The sequence below is a fragment of the Choloepus didactylus genome, chromosome X, assembly GCF_015220235.1.
Source record: "Choloepus didactylus isolate mChoDid1 chromosome X, mChoDid1.pri, whole genome shotgun sequence".
NCBI lineage: Eukaryota > Metazoa > Chordata > Mammalia > Pilosa > Megalonychidae > Choloepus > Choloepus didactylus.
In genome coordinates, this window is record NC_051334.1 from 192,592,455 (window position 1) to 192,614,625 (window position 22,171).

The window sequence follows — 22,171 nt, forward strand, 5'->3', positions numbered from 1 at the left end:
AAAATGTGAATTTATGTTCATATAAAACCTGTACATGAATGTTCACAGCAGCTTTATTCATAACAGCCAAAATCTGAAAACAATCCAGATATCCTTCAATGATGAATGGTTAGACAAACTATAGTACATCTGTACCATGGAATACTACTTAGCAATAAAAAGGAACAAACTATTGATACCTGCAATAACTTAGATGGTTCACAAGGGAATTATGCTGAGTGAAAACAAAAAGCCAATTTCAAAAGGTTACATACTATATGATTCCATTTATATAACATTCTTGAAATGACAAAATTTTAATGGATGGAGAACAGATTATTGGTTGCCAGTGGTTGGGGGTGGGGAAGGGAGGTGGCTATGGCTATAAAGGGTAGCACAAGGGATCCATGTGAGGGAACTGTTTTGTATCTTGTGGTGGTAGTCACACAAATCTACACATGTGATAAAAATGCATAGAACTAAATACACACACAAAGAAAAAAGTTCAAGCAGTTGAGCACAAATATTTTAATTCTCTAAACAAAATGAATTTTTAAAAGTTATCTATAGTTCAAATCTCACTTCTATGAGGTATCACATCCTTCAGCCTTTTAAGAGACATAAAATTATGAAAGTATATCACAAGAAGGTACCTAAATATTTCAGCTAAGGTCAGAGAAGGGGTGTTTTCATCAGGAAACCCAAAGAAGACAATGAGAATGAAACAAGTTCCACGTGGTCATACAAATCCTGGTAAAAGGATTAGGGTGGAAGCCCAAGCTGGTGGGCACGTGGGAGAAGGAAAGAAAACATGGTTCAAACAGCTTACACGAGGAAACCAGTACAAATGCTGGCTTTGGCATTACTTAGGTAATCGCTACATATATATATATATATTTTATTTTGTTACAGGTGACCCTAATAATGTGATTTTGCAAAAACAGTCCAAATCCTACCAAGCTAAAAAGAAGTCCCTCATTGGCTTGTTGGGTCTAGGTGGTACCCCAAGTGCCCCCACCCTGAAAGAGATCAGTTCTGCCAAGAAAGCCCCAGCGTGCCTTGATGGTGCCTTAGGCTAGTCACGTCCCGGGGATGTTCTGCTGGCTGAGATACGAGGTTGGGGGGAATGCACTCCGTTACTCAGTCGACTTCTTGGCCTTGAAGAAGCAATGCAGGCAGAAGACCTTTGACTCAGCGCCCCCTCCCGCTCTGGGACCGGGCGGGATGGTGACTTGGGTTTAAGTCCCTCTCCTCCCAAAGTTCCCCCTGATGTCAGGGTAGGGGGGAAGAGGGATCCAGGGCTGCGAAAGGAGAGTACAGCCAGCTCCAGTCTGCAAGGCTTTGCACTTACTTTCGGCTTGCAGCGACAGCCTGCTCAGATTCCACGAGGGACTTCGAGTGTTTTTCTCTCCCCAAAGCTTTGTATCCTCATTCCTGACACTGTTTTAGCTCTGGGAACCCCCTGCCGGAGCAGCCATGGCTTGCATTGCCTTTCGGCTGGGGCCGCGGCGGGGGGGAGGGGGGGGCTTGCAGCCCGTTGTTGTGATTGTTATTGTGATGACGCGATAGCAGGACTCTTCTCCCCATCTGAGGGCTCCTTTGCTCTGACCTCTCGCCACTCAAACTCTGAACATGTATTAGCAGGACAGTGACGGAGGAGTGGCTTTACTTCCCCATCTGGCCCACCACTTGGGTGAGAGCCTTTGCTTTCCGACTGGGGAGTCTATAATCACCAGCTCTCAAGAACCCTGCAGCGTCTTACCCACTTGCAAGCTCACGAGCCGGTTGCTGTTTTATGGATGCTGGCAGACGACCTGAGACTCGATTAAAGTTGGAGGACAATATTGTAGAAGGAATAAACCGACATAATTCTAGCCAATGTACTCTTGAGGTGGGTGCTTGTGAATTTTGAAAGGCAGAGTTACGTGTAGTTACTGTAAACTTGTTCTGTCCATTATCCTTTTGTTTGATGTTTGCCAGGAAGATGGACATGACCGATGATTGGGCTCTTAATTGAAATCTTGACTTTTGTAGTTTGGGAAAATACGATATGTATCTGGTTGAAAAAAGTGGTACAGTGATGGATTTTAAATTTCTAAATATCAATGGTTCATTATAGCCTCAGTTCCTTCTGAGAGGGAAAATTGCAAATAAGACTGCTACAACCCCCAACGCATAATCAGCCTCATTTTTCCTTCAAGCAGTCAAGGGATGGGGCATTCTTAATCACTTATATGATCTTGGAGAATTGGACAGAAAATTTATTTTAGTTCTGGACTTGATTTCCCAGAAATCATACAGGTGTGGCTTACATCTATGATGCTTTTATTCTTAAGGAATCATGAATTTTAAGAACGCTTTTTTAAAGAAAACTGACAGTGTTGCACTTTTTCACACTTTTTAAAAGCTGTCACCTTACTGACTTTCCAAAATGGCCTCCCTTTCTGAATTTTGAAATATTAAGAAATGACATTATGCATTACATATGTGTTAGTGGTTTGCTTCCTTGGTGACACATTGGAATCACCTGTAGAATCTTAAAAACTGCTTATGTCCAACTCCTACAGATCCTGTTATCATTAGTCCACAGTACTGTTGGGGCAGCCTGGGTTTTTAAAATGCTTCACATGTTTCTAATGAGCAGCCAAGGTTGCAAACCACTGAAGAACAGCCTCTGATGGAGAGAGCAGTCACTATTTAGCCAAGTGATTAACCTTAGCATCACTAATAGTGAGAAAACCTGAGAGCATGTATATCCTGATGTGATGCAATGTAAGTCCAAAGCAATAACTAGGAAGTATTCTGGCAAAAAAAAAAAAAAAAAAAAAAAAAAGGTTTAAGTTAAATCTAATCAAAAAGCCTCCAGACCTTATTTCCAGTTTATAGGAAATAAAGGAACAAGTTCCTAGGTAAACAATTAGACAATTACAGAATGTGGGCTAAGACAACTAGCCTGGACTCTTGAATTGTCAGCATCATTTAAAATCAAAAGGCAGGGGGCTGTTCTAGGTTAAAAAGAGAAAAGAAAGCATAACTAGATGCAAATTGTGAAACTTGGTTGGATCTTAGATTCTTTTTAAAGGACAGTAAAAAGACATTTCTGACAGTTGGGAAAATTTGAATATGAACTAGATACTGGTTCATATTATGGAATTGACTTTCTTATATGTTAATGATATTGTCTTTGTATAAGAGAATGTCTTTACTAGGAGCTGCCTGCTGAAATATTTAGGACTGGAGTACCATGTCTTCCAAAAGGTTCGGAAAGGAAAAGAAAAATGTAAGAGATAAAGCAAATGTAAGCTTTTAACAACTGGTAATCTACATGAAAGTTATATGGGTGTCATTGTACCAATCTTTCAACTTTTCTATAGGTTTGGAAAATTTTTAAAATAACTTGAGGGGAGAATCAGGGGCTTTGGAATGGAGAGCCCTGGCTTTGAGTCCCAGCTGTGCAGCTTTCTAGCTGTGTGAACTTGGTTCAACTACCCTAACTCTGCTTCTTCATTGCTAAAATGGGGGATGAGATCATAGTTCTCACCGCTATAGAGTTGTTTCTTGAAGACTGAAATTAAGTGCTAATCATGGTCCCTGCTTAAGCAAAGACCATGAAATGGTTCAGCTTAAACAATGGGAATTTATTCGCCCATGGTTTTGAGGCTGGGAAAATGTCCAAACAAGGCACCATCAAGATGATGCTCTCTCTCTCTCTCCAAGACTGTAATGTTCTGGCGCTGGCTGCTGGCAGCCCTTAATTCTTAGCTTGTCACATGGCAAGGCACACGGCAGCATCTCCTGGTCTCTTCCTTCTCTTTTGGGTTCCATTGATGTTCAGCTTCTTGCTTCCTGTGGCTTTATCTCTCATATTTGAATTTCATTCTGTTTATAAAGGACTCTGGTAATAGGATTAAGACCCATCCTGATTGGGCTGGGCCACACCTTAACTGAAGTAGCCTCATCAAAAGACCCTACTTACAATGGGTTCACACCCACAGGAATGGATTAAATTTAAGAACATGTTTTTCTGGGGTACGTACAGCTTCAAACCATCACAGTCCCCAACACATAAAAAGCACTCAGGAAATGTTAAGCCTTCTCTGCTGGGTATTTTTCTATATGGCGTTAAATCAGTGTCTGCCAATAGATATATTGACTGAATGAAACTGTGAAAGGACTGAGTTTAAAGATAAGGAACAACTGATTTGAAGCTTTAAAAGCCCTAAAGTAGTGTATCTTAGCAAAAAAAAAAAAAAAAAAAAAAACTAAAACTGTAAACTTGAGTAGGTAATGCACTAGAAATAATCTTGTAATAAAGCACAGAAAAATTTTTTGTTTGATCATGTAGTGATCCCTAATGTAAACCCTAGCACCATTAGTTGATAATTCTACAAGTATTATGATTTAGATTTGCAGATGATGTAAACTTATAGTTGTAAAATGTTTTATTAAATTGTTTTACTATTAACATGAGAGTTCATTTAAATCTCATAAGAATTTAGCATTTCTATCCTGGTCTGTGGACCAAATGTCTCTATGGCAGTATTTCTCCAAGTCTATCTGGAAAATATTTGCCCTGAGAGATGCTGTCTGCAAAATGGGTTCACCTGGTACGCTATCACAGATTCTGCAAGTTCTGATTCCTTTTGGAAGAATGATAGCTCACATTAGCATATGAAAAGCTCTGAAGTATTACAGGAAAGAAACCTACTCCATAAAGTGACTGAAAACCATCAACAGGCTTCCTTCAGCATCTGTGATGGCTAAGTCCAAGTGTCAACTTGGCCAGGTTATGGTGCCCTGTTGTTTGGTCAAGCAAGCACTGGCCTGATTGTTTCTGTGAGGACATTTCATGGATTTAAATCCTAAGTTGATTGCATCTATGGCTGATGACATCTACAATCAACTGAGGAGATTGCCTTCAGCAATGACAGCCATCCCATCCAATCAGTTGAAGTCCTTAAAAGGAGAAGTGATGATTTCAGGAGTCAGAAGGGAGAACTTCCATCTCCATTTCAGCTACCATCAGCATTCCAGCTTGCAGCTTGCCCTATAGAATTTGACTTTGCCAATCCCCACAGTCGTGTGAGACAATTCTTATAAAAATCTCACAATATTTACATTATACATATTTCCTGGCAGTTCTGTTTCCCTAGAGAAACCTGATACAGTGTTTGGTACCAGGAGAGTGGGGTGCTGTACTGCAAACACCAACAATGTGGAAATGGCTTTGGAATTGGGTAATGGGTAGAGGCTGGAAGAATTGAGATGCTTGATAGAAAAGGCCCAGATGGCTTTGAAGAGAGTATTGTTAGAAATATGGATGCTAAAGGTATTTCTGATGAGGCCTTATATGGGAATGATGAATGTGTTATTGGAAACTGGAGGAAAGGAGATCCTTGTTGTTTTTTTTAATTAAATTCAGTTTTATTGAGATATATTCACATACCATACAATCGAGATCTTTGTTTTAAAGTTGCTAGAGAACTTGGTGAAATTAAGTTCTGATGTTGGATGGAAGGCAAAATTTGAGAGTGATGAGCTTCAGTATTTAGCAGAGGAGATTTCCAAACTAAATGTGGAAAGTGCAGCCTGGGTTCTCCTTGCAGTTTATAGTGAAATGTGAGAGGAAAGGGATAAGCTGAGAACTGAACTCCTGGGCACCAAGAAACCAGAAACTGATGGTTGCAGTTATCCAGGAAGGATCTGTGGAACATCATACTGTCAGATGGTATGAACCCCTGTGAACTACATGCAAAATCAACAAACTTTTTGCAAGATTTGTATGAACAGAACCACTGCCAGCCTGGACTGAAAGGGACAGAGAAGGGACAAATTGAAGCAAGAATGGCTTCAAGGGCAGAACCATGGAAGCCGAGGTCTGGACTGAAGTTATCTCCTTGGGCCAAGCATGTGGAAAAGGTGAGTCTGCCCCAGCACTTGGAGAGGGTGGAGACTTCAACCCAGTGTTCAGGGAGCTCATGGCCACTGTGCAAGTACTTGGAAGGTATGAAACTGCTGCTTCAAGAGGACAAAATTATCATTCCATAGATGACTCTCAGACCTTGAAATTTGATGGAACTTGCCCTGCTGGACTTCAGAATTGTTTGGGACCCATGACCCCTGTTTTCCTTCCATTTTTTCCCTATCAGAATGGGAATGTCTATCCTACGCCTGTCCCTTCTTTGTATGTTGAAAGCGGATAACCTGTTCTCTAGCTTTCACAGGTCCACAGAGGGGAATTGTGCCCCAGGGCAGACCACACCCATAGCGGACTGTGATGAGACTTTGTATTTAGCATTGTTTCTGAAATGACTTAAGGCTTTTGGGATGTTGGGATGGAATGAATGTATTTTGCATGTGGAAAGAACATGTCTTTTTGAGGTCCAGGGGGTGGAGTGTGGTGGTTTGAAGCTGTATGTACCCCAGAAAAACATGTTCTTAAATCTATTCCATTCCTGTGGGTGTGAACCCATTGTAGGTAGGACCTTTTGATGAGGTTACCTCAGTTAAGTAAGGTGTGTCCCAGCCAATCAGGATGGGTCTTAATTCTATTACTGGAGTCCTTTATAAGCAGAATAAAATTCAGACATAGGGAGAGAAAGCCACAGGAAGCAAAAGCTGAACATCCATGGAACCTGGAAGAGGAGAGACCAGGAGACACCACTATGTGCCTTGCCTTGTGACATGCTAAGGACCAAGGATCACCAGCAGCCAGACCCAGAATGCCACAGTCTCTGGGGAGAAAGCATCACCTTGATGACACCTTGATTTGGACTTTTTCCCAGCCTCAAACTGTGAACAAATAAAATTCCCATTGTTTAACCTGACCCGTCTCATGGTATTTGTTTGAGCAGCCCAGGAAACTAAAACGGTGGCCTTATATTGGCATCATCAGGATTCTCCATAACAGGTTTTGATTATAAGGGTATAAAGAGTAAATATACCACCTAAGAATTCTAATTCTGCAAGTGAATTTTTTTTCAGTTCCCTCATGATAAATTAGGGATCATTAAACATTAAGAGAATAATTTGTCTTTCTGACCACTCATTGAGTAAATATTAAGCACCTTCTTCTGGCTAGGTACCATGTTGTAGATACAAAAGCTAAAAGAGATGGCCTTACGAATATCTGGAAAGACAGTTTGCAACTTGTAAGATGCTCTGAATTACTGGAAGTGGTGCGATAGTTATCAAGTTAGGTTGGAGGAACCTTGGAATTAATATAGCACTCATCTATGAAAGACTTGCATGATTATGATGCTGGAGGTGGGAGTTTGTTCACTTAACATACCTCATCCAACTTTAGTTTATGAATGGCAATAGTAACCTTGACTCAAATGCTAAAGAGAACTCATTAAATCTCTATATCTAATAGTCTTAAGAAATATATTCAGTACCAAACCAAAATTTTCACTTAGGTTTATTTTAGCAGCTCAATTTTATTACATTCTATATATTTTTTCTTTTAATATATTTTTAAGTCTGTCTGTTCTACAAAGATGGCATATTCATTAACTTTTATGGTTGGTTTTTTCATTCATTATTTGCTGCTACCTGGCCTGAAGAAAGAGTCAGGTGGATAAATAAAACTCGCTGGGTATAAACTTGGAGCAGCATTTAACTTCTCAGCAGAATGTTAGTCTGATGTAGACTTTAGTGTCAGCTTTTCTTCATCTTCTTTTTCAAATCCTGAGCAGACGAGAGATCTTCCCTTGGGATACTGAGCACAACACTTACGCAGTTCTTGGATGACAGCCTGACACTTAGATTCCATGTAGTTGTTGGCTGAAAAACAGACCAGCAAACCCTAGTCATGATCTCATAGGACTAAGTTACAGGGAGTTTTAGATTAGTGCTTCCCAACCCTTTTCACTTTATTATAGATTTAGAGAACTGGAAGGAGGAGGATATACCCAAGTCCACTGAATTCTTTTTGATTTAGAGACCTGCCAATAGGTTAATTAGGAAGAAACCTATGTTTTATACAGTGATCAAAAGGTATTTTTCTTTCAAGTTGAGTTAATGGCTTCTGTGCCTTTGGTTTTTAATCTTTTTTTCCCCTTTGGTCATCAACCCCTTTCATGAATTTGATGAAGTAGAAAAATGCATGTACCCCACATGTTAGTTTGCATACAATTTAAGATGGTTGCTGGACCTCCCCTGCTGAGTTGTACTTCCAGTCTGTATATCTGGGGTTGGCAAACTGCAGCCTGGGGGTTAAATTCAGCCTCTTTTTATAGCTTGTGAACTAAGAATGCTTTTTTACATTTTTAAGGGTTGTAAATACATACACAAACACACACAGAATATGTAATAGAGACCTATGGTCTCCAAAGCCTAAAATATTTACCGTCTGGCCCTTTATAGAAAATATTTGCCAACCACTGCTATACATGGACCTTAAGTTAAGAAGGACTTGACCTAAAAATTCTAGATTAGTTACAGTTGATAGTTCCAGAGTCCCTCTGCACTGAAACAGGTGCATGGTGGTTAGCCCTAGATTGGAAAGACAGTTCTGACCAAAAAGACAGTACAGCAGGGTGGTTAGAAGCCTAGTCGTGGAGCCAGACCAGCTGGGTTCAAATCCCCACCATACCACTTATTAGTTACGTGACCCTGGGCAAGTTACATAACTTCTATGCCATCTTCAAAATGGGGATCCTCGGAGCAACTACTTAGGGTTAGAGGATTCAATGATTTTAATATGTTTGGAGTCTTCACAACAGTGTTTGTCATCCGGTAGGGGTTTTAATGTTAACTCTTTCTAGTCTTTCTGTGGGATGTAACCATCTCTTTTTAATTTGATTCTTGTTCTCCTCTGGCCATGGGTTGCTATTTCAAAATCAGGTAAGAATTAATTTGGTAGAAGAAATTAAATGTGAAAAATATTTTTCCTTTTTCTCAAAGTTGGAGGAAGGGAAGGGTAAATAAAATGACATCATAGAGTAACATTTTAGATTAATCTAAAATATTAATAAAATATTCCTCACATAATAAAATGCAGAATCTAAGAATAAAGTTAAAAGTAGAAAGAAATATACAAACAATGGTTTTCTTTGGTGGTGGGTCTTTGGGGGAACTTTGGACATTTCTTCTTCTCACGTTTCTATGTTTTCATGAGTAAATATATCAAAAAGCCAAATTTCAAATTAGGATAACCTAATAGTTTTTTTCTATTTGCTCCTCTGCCAATAATCATTTACTGATTTAAAAGAAAATTAAATCCTCTAACATTTGCTCAAACTTAGCAGCTGATTTAAAACTAAATGGACAAATCACATCAAACATGCTTTAGTTGAAATTCATTTTTGCCTTTAAGAGCTAGATGCTGATTTGGCAGCCTGAATTCCAATTGTATTTTAAACCCTCTTCTGCAAGATTGCTCTTAAAACATAAGTTGTAGCTGCAGTGAAGTATAACCAACCCATTTAAAACTAGTGCCTTTTTAAAAGTACTTTGCTTAGCTCAGTGCTTCTCAACTCTCTCTGCACATTAAAATCCATCTGGTTAGCTTTCGAAACCCATTCCTGCCTAGACCCCATCCCCAGGAGTGTGCTCTAATTGTCCTGGGCAATTTTTTAAAGTTCTCCAGGTGATTCTAATGGAAAACCAGGATTCAGAAATCCTGGTTTAGATCTCATACCTTTTTATTTTCTGCATCTTTGGTGATACAATGAGGGAAATCTTCAGGATAAATTACAGAAATAATACATTCCAAGAGAGGAGTTAATGTAAGTTACTGATAAAATAACAAGTGGTCTTTTGTAGTTTACAGATAAATTGGAAAAATGTAAGAAACATTTTATGTACTACCTTGTAAACATTTCTGTATTTCACAGGCTTGTTTCTGGCACGGATCCTTCTGTGGCATATCCAGAAAACTAAAACAAGAAAAATGATTTTTATTTCGCTTTTTTTCCCACAAAGCCTTTAAAGCCCCTCCACATGGAATTTTCTTCTGAGACAAGCATATGCCCTTACAATTGCTGGAAAATAATTGCACTACAAAATACTATTCCCATTCATAGGATGAATCAAATGTATTTTTATAATATCCATATCATTAGATTTGGGAGATTTTAGCTTTATATGGGGAAAAAACTCAAATGCAATCGATCTGTCTTTAATATTGTAAACCAGTATTAGGCTAGAGGAGCCCATGAGCAGCATGGCACTTGGCCCTCAGGAGGTAGTGGGGTAAACAGCCAGACTCAACTCTGCAGCCTGACAGGCCTGGGCCCACTGCCCAGCTCTGTCATTCGCAGAAGCATCCTTGGTAAATTATGAGACTCCTTGAGCCATTTTCCTTATTACTCATGTGTAAGTGGGGATCATACCTACCTCAAAGCATTGATGGAAGGATTAAATGTGACAAAGTATATAAAGTACTTAAAATAGCACCTGGAAGGCAGTAAGGACTCAATAAATAGTAGCTATTACTTCCCAAGATTTTTTAAAAAGTAAAACCTTGCTTTTAATGTATATACACTGTTATGACTACCTTAACTCAGGAAATTCTTTACCAGGGTAGTAAATGCTTTCCTAGGAATCAGCAATATTTTGGTGCTATTATTACTTCCTGAGAAAGGTGCCAGTTAAGCAGCTCCCACAGAAACCAGCTTACTTAAAATATCTTCAACCAGAGAATGAATTTAAGTTCCCACAATTTTGATCAGCAACTTCTAATAATTTGAAGACACAATTTCAGAAAGGAAAAAGGCCCAGGAGCCTTTGTCGCTATTTTCATCAATGTGAGTAATCTCTCTTTTTTTTTTTTTTCAGAGCCCCCTAAGTTCTCAGAAGATCCAAGTTAGGTCAGTACTGGGATGGGAAACACTGGAGCAAAACCTAGGATATTTACAGGATGGGAGAAGGAAAGGCAGGTGGATTGTTGCAGGGCAAATAAGCAACAAATAGATGTTGATGCTGCTAGGAGCTGCTCTCTTCTCGCTAAATCAGTACCAAGTCCTTGGTGATCAGGGCATCTGTTCTGTAGCAGGTGCTGACTTTTGTGGGATTCATCACATCCCAGTTCCAGCCAATGATGTCCATTAAAGATTCTATGGCAATTTCCAAAGGAGTCAGTTTCAAGTTAGGTATCCTGACTAAATGCCTTTGTTGACTTGCTTTCTGCCTGTGTAACCCTCTCTCTGTAGTTTCATTTGCAGTATTCTTCATGACCCTTCCTAAACTTCTGTGTTCTGGAACAGTTTTCAACCCATTCCCCGCCCCGCCCTGGCCCAAGGGTGGGTGCACTGCAGTGGTAGATGAAGTGATTGCCATATACTGAACAGAACAAATGAGCATATCTTCCTAGAATCCCAGCACCTGGAAAAAAAATAAATCATTAAAATCACCACAAACAATATAGTAAAAAAGAAGGGGTGGGGGTGGGGGAGAAATATAAGTACATACCAGGTTAATCATCAGGTAAAAGCTTAAGCAACAGCTCCTGCACTCCCCTGACCTGTCAGAAAAAGAAAAGTTTATAGAGTACTCTGTTGAAAGAGTTCTGATACAATGGAAACGATTAAACAAAATGTGTACCATTAAATGATGCTGTATCTGCCACAAACGAGAGTTGTTATCCATGTAGCGCTGCTCAGGGTAGAGTTGCCACATTAGAGGTAGCTGGGAGGTAAGAAGGTGACTTGGCCTAGCTGCGTCACCTAAGGGAACCTGAACTTGCTGGACTCGTGCCCTTAGGAAACTCATCTCCTAAGGAAAGGAATGATCAACAAATAAAACCAAGGGCTTCAGGATATTGAGACTGGATAGAAACCAAGTTGCTTGACAGCAAAATAAATAAAGAAATAAGTAAAATTTTAAAAGTTACCTCTTCCACGACAGCAACCCATGTACGCTGGTATTCATCACGGTAGATACCCTCTCGGTGAACCCAGAGGTGATCGGGTGGAGCCCCCACATCCTCTCCTGCCATTCTGGGCTTTGGGTTCCAATTCTATCCCTGCTTTTCTCCACCTAAGCCTGCAGCACCCGCGCACAGGACACAGGTGTGACTTTTTGGGTTTGAATTAATTCACCAGTGAGCTAGGTGACCTGGTACTAGCAACCACCAAGCAGAACCAAACCTAATCTATTCGCACAGCCTGAATAGAACTGAGGCTATCAGAAGGTCCCTGCAAGACAGTTGAAGTGACACCCAGGCAGAGCCTCAGGCGATGCTAACTTGACCGCGAAGCACTGAAAGATTCTGCTAGATGAGTTCTGTGAAAATACAGGACTAGCACTACAGAAAGCTTGGCAGTGGTCACTCGTTCTTTGCATTCACAAAGCAGTGTCTGGCAAAATGTAGTTAGCAACAGAAAATGCACAAGGGTGTGCCTAAGGGCACACTCATTTTGGCAGGAAAGCAGATCAGACACAGACACAAGCATGCCATATTCCCCAGTTAAAAGCCACTTCCAAGCAATTTCCATTTTGAAAGGTAAGATTCTGAAGATTAAATTATATGCATTGCTTTCTAAATTGAAATAACACTTTTTTTTTTAAAGGGCAAACGATCTATTTGTCAGTTTACTTAGGTTACTTATAGAGGCTGGGCGTTTCCAGAGGGGTTTTCATGTCAGGAAAAAATATTTCAGATAGTTTCATGGAATTTTTGAGCTGCAAAAGACTTTTAAGGGAATAGTAGTTATCTGTCTAGGTTCCTGCATTTTAATAAAGCTTCAGGTTGTTGTAGGAGTCCATTTTTCAAGAGGCATGGTTCAAATTCTATTTCCCAAGCCAGAAGTGCAGAACAGCCCCTCTGCCCTTCAAGAAAGGTAAAAATAAGCACACCTCCTGGCCTGTTTGGACAGTCAGGACAACTCTCTGCAATGCAGATATGGGTCTAAACTCCATCGGCGATCCTCTGCCCAAGCCACAATTTCATTTCAGTGCCTTGCAATAACATGACATGCATTTTGCTTAACTGAAGCTTTTGGACCCCACTCAGCATCACAGCCTGGTTTTACTGTATTCCTGCCTTTGGCATAGAACAGATATGACACTGTAGGATCTGCCCCACAAAACAAAGACCTTCCTATTCCCATTAGGTGGCCGTTAGGTGGAAAAGGGACTTCAGCACAGCTTGAGAAGTTGTTAAACTCTCAAGATGAGATTCTCAATAGCAAATCAGATGCCAGAATGCAGTGTGATGCAGACTAAGAAATAACCCAACTTTTAAAAAATTAGCCAGGGATAAGAACTAAATGAGCTAAACCAATCTCTCTTTTTGAGGACCAAAATCTGAGTATGATTTTTTTTCTTAAATGCTGTTGGCAATACCTTTATAGACTTAAGAAATGATCTGCTTTCAGTGAGTAACTTAAGACCATCACAGTTGCTTCACCCACTGTATCCTGAGGGGCTCTAACTCTGAGCTTGGGGTAAGCTCCAGTCTTATCTTTTCATGTGGATTTGCTCTCTCATTTCCAACTCATCCAAAATGGAGCCCATTCTCCTTTAACCAAATCCTGATTTCTCTCAAGGGCAACCATGCTCCTAATTCTGCAGACTCAAAACTTGGAGTTCTCTCAGACTTCTATCCTCTTCTTTAGTTGCTACATCCTATCATCACCAGTTCTATTGTTTCATCCTCTGCAAAATACGTCAGATTTGCTCTGTTTTCCACTTCCATTTCCACCCCATTCCCCCTTCAAAACATACCATATGCCTGGATCCTCTAATATTGAAATTGGTCTCCAGCATCTTTCTCCAACCTACCAATGAAAGCCAATCAGCCAGATTCACTTTCCTAAAGCACTCTCCTGTTTAAGAATCATCTGCAAAGTACCCCCCCTCCTCCTTTAATGAGTCCAAATTCTTGTTAGATCCTGATCCGACCCATTGCTCTTACCAACAATCACCACTACTACCACTGTATTTGGGACAAACTTTCCCCCAAACACCAGGCTCATTTCTAGCTCCACACCTTTACTCTTCCTTTCCACGTGCCTAAAATGCTTCCGCAGGCCCTTCTGCCTATGTCAGTACCTGCCTCCTCCATGAAAACTTTTAAAGAATTTTTTTGCCTCCTGACTACTGTAGCATTTATGTCTAAACTAAAGTTCACATTTTGGTCCTTAATTACAAATTGCTCTACATATTTTCTCTCTGCTTATTTTGCAAGTACTGTCTCCCTCAAAATACAGTATTGTGAGCTCCTCAGTAGCAGGGATGATACAGTACCGGGCATCTCAAGTCTGAAATACTGGTCAAACAATGTTACTATGAGTGGGTGGATATGTATGAAGGGCAGGGAGGGAAAACAAAGGAGTGGCAGTTATAATTAGTCACGTATATATGGTGGAGATTGGTTCTCTAGGTGTGAGCCTCTAGCTATAATTTTGTAAAGCCATTTTTTTCTCCATTTGTTCTGTCTCTCTTCCTCCCCAAGGATTTGAAAAGGAGACATACAAACAAAAACCCAGTAACTACCACTGTCAAAATAAAATATATGAAAGTCTGGGTTTGAGCACAAAAGACAGAAGTGTGACCAATAAATGACAGTGAGTTACTATGATCACTACTAAGAGGTCTTTGAGCCACAAAATATTCTCAAAAGAAAAGCAGTGTGATACGCTGCTGGGCCCCAAAGGCCACCATGCTGAGCACCAGCAGCAGGAGCCTAGGAACAAACCTTAGCACATTATTCTGGATTTCTGTGCTCAACCATTCAGAGACAGCAGGAAGGCCCAGAGAAAGGCAACTGAAGTGATCAAGGGATAGAGAAGCTGCCATATGAGCATGAACCAAAAACATCTTCAGTAGAGAACACCAAAGGCTGAGTGTGAGGGATTAAGATCAAAGCCTACAAAATCACAGGGTATGACTAAACCACCATTTCCCTAAATATGGTTCTTAGAATGCTTGCCTCCAACATCTTCTTGGTCAAGTAAGTTTGGGAATCTTGGAGTGTCATAAAACACATCAGCATAGTAAAAGCTCTGGCAAGTTATGCAGTAAAGAAACTTTATTTTGTTTAACATTTCCCAAATTTATTTGACTAGAGAACATTTCTCTTCACATGATGCTTGATTCCAAAAGAACTATGATGAACCTCTTCAAACCTCAAGATAAACTTAGGTACAAAATGCAATATAACACAGAGAATATAATAAACCTGTGGAACTCAAGGCGAGGAATAATACCAGCTGTAAATACAAATAGGTTCAAATAAATGTTTAGATAAGAGACTTTAAAAGAGATTGACACCAAGGGGGTCACCTTGACGCCATGACCAGAGACCATGCTGAGCTAGATAATTTCTTAGTATTTTGTAAATTATGTTCTGAATGGATGACACATAACAGAGAAGAGCTTCCTCAGGAAGTAAATATAAATAAAACCATCATTTTTCCTTTACAGAATGAATTCCTTTGTGTTTTTTTTTAAAGTATAGATATTCTTTAATTTCTGGGTGTTTGAGCAGTTTTTAGCATTCAACGGTTGAATACACTTCTTTTATTTGAAGTCAATTAATAAACTCACCCAATTATAATGGATGAAATTATCAAAATGTTTTATTGCATTATGGACAAAAATGCAGGCATTCTGATTCTGCCACTTACTAGCTTTGTGACCTCAGACAAGTTAACCTGTGTCCACCTCAATTTCCTGATGTGCAAAATGAGCATTAAAGAACACAATAATTACAGCACTCATTTAGCCTGTCCTATATGCTTTATGTATATAGACTCATTTAATCTTCACAACCACCCTATGAGGTTGGTACTATTATTATTCCCAGTTAAACATGAGGAAACTAAGGCACAGAGAAGTCAGGTAACTTGCCCAAGGTTCACACAGCTAGGAAGATGCATATTCTGATTCCAATTGGGGTGGTTTACATACACGAGGTATATAAATGCTTAGCAGAGTGCCTAGCACATTATAAACTTGCTACAAATGTTAATGGTTTATTTTTCTCTACATCATTTACAGCAGTAAGATGCAGCCATGAGCATTATAAAAGTTAGTGAATGTCACTCTGGAATATAAGACTAAGACCACCAACTAACTAAAGGTGTTTTTCTTCTTGAAGGTACCTGAAGGCACTTTATAAACTCAAAATATCCCACCATCAAAAGTACTAGAGTAGAACAGCCATCTCTGCCCCAACAGAGCAGGGCATGCTGGCCACAAACAGTAACTGAAAATCATATATGGTGAAAGTTAAGGGCAAATTTAGGTGGATCCCAAGTAATTACAGACTTGAAAATTTGCCAAACAGTTATCATTATCAAACTTAACCATGGGAAAATGTGCCGTGTAATCCTTAAACATTATGTAAAAATGGAGGTCGCTGGCATAATACATCACAGATAGTTCTACTGGATGGGGGCCCTCTCCGTGGGAGACTTTGGTTGGAACTGACTTGGGAGAAAAGAGCAAAGCATCAACACCACTTCAAGTAGCACCTTAGGAAGGTTCCCTTTCCAGTACTGCCATCTCTGCCTGGCTTCAAAACTATACAGGGACTAGGAAAAAAAAACAAAAACAAAAACAAAAACAAACATGGAATTGCTGTGGAGGCAGTAGGGCAAATATTTTTTCTTTGATTTAGAATCGTTCCCAAAATCCACGTGTCATTTCTAAATTTGGAAGTTAGAAGATCTGTACTTTTACCCTTGACGTTTGAAATACCTTAAAATAAAATTACCTTTACATATCGTTTCACCAAGTCTGTTACCACTGAGACAAGGAGAGCTGAGGCAACTTGTACTCTGTATATTTGATGTAACATATTCGAGTTTGAATAAAAGCTGAAGTCCCCCAAATTCCTCTTCCCCTTACGAAACGAATGCATAAAACGTTTTGTAGAAAGTAGCCGAAACCCAGCTCAAAAGTGATACTTTTTAAGATACACTGTATCACTCTGTTTCTGCAAAAGGTTACTCACATGAAGCTAATGTTTCTTGGGCTAATTAAACCGCCTCTAAGACAGCTGGGCCAAAACTTCCGGGCGCCCAAATCCCCGACCAGGCAAGCCCGGGGCGACCAAAGGGCATCCCGGGGCCGAAGTCAGCCTGAAATGAAGTTACGAGGGGAGGTCGGGTCACCGGAAGTGGTCCGGGAAGAGTTTTGCGAGATTCAGGGGCTGTGACTTAGAAATAAAACAAAAATAAAAGAAAGCCTTAACTGTTTTAGGACCGAATTTCAAAAGATCGTCCCCCTGGCTCAAGAGGCCGGCGCGAGCAGCGATCCCCGCCTCGGAGGCTCGTCCGCCGGAGCGTGTAGGCCGCGCAGGGCTCTCCTCAGCAGGCTGGCAAAATGGGCGCCAGGCTCGGGAGGCGCCTGACTGAGGCGCTCGGGCACCGCTAATGAACTGCGTCAGGCTCAGAGCCGCGGGCTCTGCCTCGGCTCCCACCACCGCGCCCCTACCTGACGCTTCCCCCCAGCCCGCCACCGCTCTTAGCCCCTGCGGCCACGCCCTGCCGGAACCGGCGCGGGCGTTTCCCAGGTGCCGCTGGGCGGGCCCCGCCCCCGTCTCGCGGCCGAGGCCCCGCCCCTCAGCAACCCGGCGCCTGGGCGGAGCGTGGAGAGCCTGGCGCCGGAGCACCGGGTTGGCCAGGCCGGAGTGGGCCCGACGCGGATGTGAGCAGGGTCCGACCAAGATGGCGGTGCAGGTGGTGCAGGCGGTGCAGGCGGTTCATCTCGAGTCTGACGCTTTCCTGGTTTGTCTCAACCATGCCCTGAGCACAGAAAAGGAGGAGGTGATGGGGCTGTGTATAGGGGAGGTGAGTAGGTCAGTCGGCCTGGCTGAAGCCCTGCTGAAGAGTCCCAGCGTATCCCCCGAGCGGGGGCCGGCGGCTCCCGGGACTGCGGAGGCCACAGGCACCCCTGACTTCGATCCTTGGCGTGAGCCCTGTTTCCTTCCGCCGGCTGACGTTTGTTCAGTTTCCCCGCACGCCCCCAGCGATCCGTAGAAGCCCTTGGGAGTCCTGGGTTTTCTAAAAGGGTTTTCACCCCACTGACCAAAACTGCAAGGAGTCAGCCCAGGAAGACATCATAAAATGATGAGGACCGTGTATTAGGGAAGCAGAAGGCGGTGGTTAGAGCCCCTGGCCTCGCCGCCAGTCTTCCTTCTAGGGTAGCAGATGTATCGAAAAAGCATTTTAAGTGTATCAAAGAACCTAAGAGAGGAGAGGTTTTCAGGGAAACTTTTTAGCTTCCGCTGTGACAAAGTTCAGGGGGAGGGGGAGGGGGTGAAGGAGGATGAGGAAATGCAATTTAGTTGCTTAAAATATAACATAAGAATCCTCCAGCCTTTCGTGTTAGTATACAAGAATACATGACCTAATTTCCATATAATTTTCTGCATCCATCTGCATCAAATAAACGTATTATGATCACTAACGTTTTCTCCTCTTTCCCACTCTAGTTGAATGATGACCCAAGGTAAGACTATATTTGTTTATTCCTATCTTATGATCTTTATGTCATTGTTATCTCAAAAGTAGGACAATTTTGCTGATATTGTGTACGGATTGTATGCTAAATTACAAGTCAGGAGCTCCCTCAGTTACACAGTCGTGTCGTACCCCCCCCCCCCTACAATGACCCGTTCCTCTGTCTAAATTGTCGGGTCAATAAAGTTTTGGGTAACCTTTATTTAAACTTTGAAGTATAGCAGATGGTATGTACTCCTCAAACCCACCTCCTTAATACCTATGATTCCAGTAGTTTAGCTTTACTCATGATAACTTTATGCATTCAGCCACTTAAAATGAGACCCAGATTGCTTCTAATAGATACATGATTGCAGTTATAAAGCTTCAGTTTACTTTTCCTCATCTTCTGTTGTCTCTGCTAAGGCTTCATTGCAAAAACTGTTATTTTGCTTGAATTCCTTCTTATATCCAAACCCCAGTTCCCCCCTTTTTTTCCTAACTTATTCCTAATAGGAATGGCTCAAAATTTGCATATACTGGAACTGAAATGCGCACAGTTGCTGAAAAGGTATGTGTGCTAGAATTTTGCATAATGGGAACGTGCAGTTGGGGAGGGATCTCTGTACTCTGATGATCTCAGCCAGGGGAATCGAATTTTGCAGTCTTACATTTGTGGCTGGCTGGGGTGTTCCTTCAGGTAAAATCAACTTACAAATCTATTCCCTAGGAACAGGACCTAATTTTTGGTTCTTTGTAGCACATTATTACTACTTGATAAATACGAATAATAAATCTCTATTGACACTGTGCTCCTGCCCTTCTCGTTGCTTTCATCTGCTGGTTTTCTGGCCCTTCTCCCACTTTCCTTGAGACTTTGGCATGTGGTTCACAGCATTGTCATATACATGGTATATACAAATTTCCTAGCATTAATCACTTTGCCTCCTTTCTTCCTGTATCAATGAAAGAAGTCCTTTTCTTAGCCAAAGCGCATTCCTGCAGCTTCCTCAATGACCTTCCTTATCAAGTGTACCTTTTCTCTCCTGGGTCTTCAGCCTTTTCCTGTTGCCAGGCTCTTTTCCCTTAAGATGCAAATGTGCTTAAAATACTCTTCATTTTCAGAAAGGAAAGAAAAAGAACTTCTCAACCCTATTCTGTAGCCACTACTCTCATATCTTCCCCTTAATAGCCAGATTTCTTAAAAGAATAGGCTATAGTCCTTACTTTGCCTTCCCCCATCAGACTCACTGAGGTCTGGTTTCCAATACCACCTCTCCAAGTGTCTCTTCATTGCTACTTATGGTGGGTTATTTCTCAGTGCTTAGTTTACTTAATCTTTGGTGACATTCTTTCTCCTTGAAACTCTCTCTGGGTCTCATGGTTTTTGCTGTTTTTCCCTTGTTCCTCTCTCCTCCCTATCCTTTATAGATTCTTCCTCCTCTGTCTATGCATCAAATTTTGCTATTCTCCAAGTTTCTGCCTTGGCCATCTTCTTCCATTATGTCTTCCTGGGCAACATTAGCTTCCCCAGGCATTGAGGTTAGACAAGTCTGTCTTCCAGTCCTTACTCTGCTACTTACTGTGTGACTTAGGGCATGTTACTTAACATCTATGAACCTCTGTTTCTTCATCTGCAAAACAGGTAATGACAACTACCAACCTCATGGAGTTCTTGTGACAATTAGATTGGGGTAATGTATATATAGCACTTATACATGGGTATAATAATGGTTCCAACCTCATTGGGTCATTGGGAGGATTAAGTAAGTTAATACATGCAAAGTATTGTTCCAAGTGCTGGACACGTGGCAAGTACCCAGTAAATATTGGTCATTATGACACATTCATCATTTCTGCTCAAGGCCTCCTCAGAAGTAACTTTACAGTCCATATTTCTACCAACAGTCTCTTCAAAGTAGTCTAGGCCTTTTCTATCAAGCTCCTCACAATTCTTCCAGAATCTTCCCCTTATCCATTTACAAAGCCGTTCCAACATGTTTGGTATTTGCAAACTCAGCAGCAGCAGCAGCACCCCAATCCCAGTACCAAAATCTGTCCTGGTTTGCTAATGCTGCTGGAATGCAAAACACCAGAAATGGATTGGCTTTTATAAAGGGGGTTTATTTGGTTACAAAGTTGCAGTCTTAAGGCCATAAAGTGTCCAAGCTAAGGCATCAACAACAGGGTACATTCTCTAAAGAAAGGCCGATGGCATCCTGGGTTCCTTTGTCACGTGGGAAGGCACATAGCGACTGCTGCTCCTTCTCCTGGGTTCTGGTTTCAAAATGGTTCCCCCTCTCAAAAATGTCTCTGGCTATTGTCTCTCTAAGTATCTCTGAGCTGTGTCCAAAATGTCTCTGCCTTTTATCCTGTCACAGAGGACTCCAGCAAGGGAAATAAGACCCACTGTGAATGGGTAGGGGTCACATCTCCATGGAAACAACCTAATCCAAAGATCCCACTCAACAATAGGCCTTCACCCACAAGAATGGATTAAAAGAACATAGCCTTTTCTGGGTACATAACAGATCCAAGCCAGCACACTCCACCCTCTGGACCCCAAAAAGACATGTTTTTTTTTTTCATATGCAACATATCATTGCATCACATATCACAAAAGCTTTAAATCATTTCAGTACAATATTAACTACAAAGTCTTATCAAAATCAGTTAGAGGCGTGATCTGTCCTAAGGCAAGATTCTCCTCTGGCTGTGGACCTGTGAAACACTTAGAACAACTTATCTGCTTCCAATATACAAAGAAGGGACATTCATAGGATAAACATTCCCATTGCCATAAGGAGAAGTAGTAAGGAAAACAGGGTTTAAGGGAACAAAACAATTCCTGAAACCCACAGGGCAAACTCCGTTAGATTTCAAAGTCCAAGAATCATTTATAGAATGATGTTTTATCCTTGGGGCTTAAGAGAGCTGCAGTCCCACCCTTTCCAAAGGCTTATGCTGGGGTGATTGCTCCAACATATCCAAGCATTGGGGAGACCACCTTGTTTTCGGCTCCACCCTCCCCAATCATTGGGGCAGTACCCAGATTTTCTGCCATCTCTGGGGCCCAGGCTCTGAACAGTGGGGTGGTGGCTGGGCTCTCCCCTCCATTAAAAGAACATGGGGCTTTTCTGGGGTACATAATAGATTCAAACCAGCACAACATACAATGGAATATTATATGGCTATAAAAAAGAGTGAAGTCCTGATGCATGTGACAACATGGATGAATCTTGAAGACATCGTGTTCAGTGAAATAAGCCAGATGCAAAAGGACAGATATTGTTTGATCTCACTGATATGAACCAATAACAATAATGAAACTCATAGAATTAGAGTCTAGAATATAGGTTACCAGGGAAAGGGGTGGGGATAAGGACTACGGAGTTAAGGCTTAAAATGTACTGAGTTTCAGTTTGGAATGATGGGAATGTTTTGGTAATGGGTGGTGGTATGGTAGCACAACATTGTGGATGTAATTAACAACACAGAAATATATATCCAAATGTGCTAAATGTGGAAATGTTGGGCTGTATATATGGTACTAGAATAAATTTTAAAAAAATCCATGGAACTGTCCAACCCAAACAGTGAACTGAAAGTTAAACCATAGACTATAATTAATAGTAGAATTGTTAAAATGCACTTATAATTATTAAAATGCATTTTCATCAATTGCGACAAATGTATTACACCCATGAAGGGTGTTAAAAATAGGCTGGTATATGGGAATCCTGTATTTTATGCATGATTGTTCTGTAAACCCAGAACTTCTGTAATAAAAAGAGAAA

General features: G+C 41.1%; 3 protein-coding genes across 10 annotated transcripts in view; 1 reads left to right on the forward strand and 2 right to left on the reverse strand.

The window, feature by feature from the left end:
- Positions 1-7,383: 7,383 nt before the first annotated feature.
- On the reverse strand, positions 7,384-17,261 carry CMC4 (C-X9-C motif containing 4). Of its 5 annotated transcripts, none has more exons than XM_037821081.1 (3): positions 17,126-17,261; positions 9,793-9,860; positions 7,384-7,764 (listed from the first exon to the last, which is right to left on the reverse strand). In XM_037821081.1, exons 2-3 carry the CDS (start codon positions 9,848-9,850, stop codon positions 7,616-7,618), a joined length of 207 nt encoding a protein of 68 aa, XP_037677009.1. In that variant the 5' UTR covers positions 9,851-9,860; positions 17,126-17,261; the 3' UTR covers positions 7,384-7,615. The 5 variants fall into 5 exon arrangements, with proteins under 5 accessions (XP_037677009.1, XP_037677011.1, XP_037677010.1 ...); XM_037821083.1 differs by lacking the exon at positions 17,126-17,261 and adding an exon at positions 16,886-17,006; XM_037821082.1 differs by lacking the exon at positions 17,126-17,261 and adding an exon at positions 16,646-16,777.
- Positions 11,165-16,990, reverse strand: MTCP1 (mature T cell proliferation 1). Of its 3 annotated transcripts, none has more exons than XM_037821078.1 (5): positions 16,886-16,990; positions 11,816-11,967; positions 11,527-11,697; positions 11,395-11,446; positions 11,165-11,307 (listed from the first exon to the last, which is right to left on the reverse strand). In XM_037821078.1, exons 2-4 carry the CDS (start codon positions 11,918-11,920, stop codon positions 11,399-11,401), a joined length of 324 nt encoding a protein of 107 aa, XP_037677006.1. In that variant the 5' UTR covers positions 11,921-11,967; positions 16,886-16,990; the 3' UTR covers positions 11,165-11,307; positions 11,395-11,398. The 3 variants fall into 3 exon arrangements, with proteins under 3 accessions (XP_037677006.1, XP_037677005.1, XP_037677004.1); XM_037821077.1 differs by lacking the exon at positions 16,886-16,990 and adding an exon at positions 16,646-16,775; XM_037821076.1 differs by lacking the exon at positions 16,886-16,990 and having other exon boundaries at positions 11,816-16,631.
- Positions 17,262-17,510: 249 nt separating the features above from the next.
- The window catches only part of BRCC3 (BRCA1/BRCA2-containing complex subunit 3), a 130,651-nt gene continuing 125,990 nt past the window's right edge, over positions 17,511-22,171 (forward strand). Inside the window, exons 1-3 of one of the 2 annotated variants that reach the window (XM_037821074.1) lie at positions 17,511-17,723; positions 18,368-18,384; positions 18,891-18,945. In XM_037821074.1, the coding sequence (XP_037677002.1) occupies positions 17,601-17,723; positions 18,368-18,384; positions 18,891-18,945 (195 nt within the window). In that variant the 5' untranslated portion in view covers positions 17,511-17,600. The remainder of the gene's footprint in view (positions 17,724-18,367; positions 18,385-18,890; positions 18,946-22,171) is intronic. The other variant, XM_037821075.1, reaches the window with a different exon arrangement.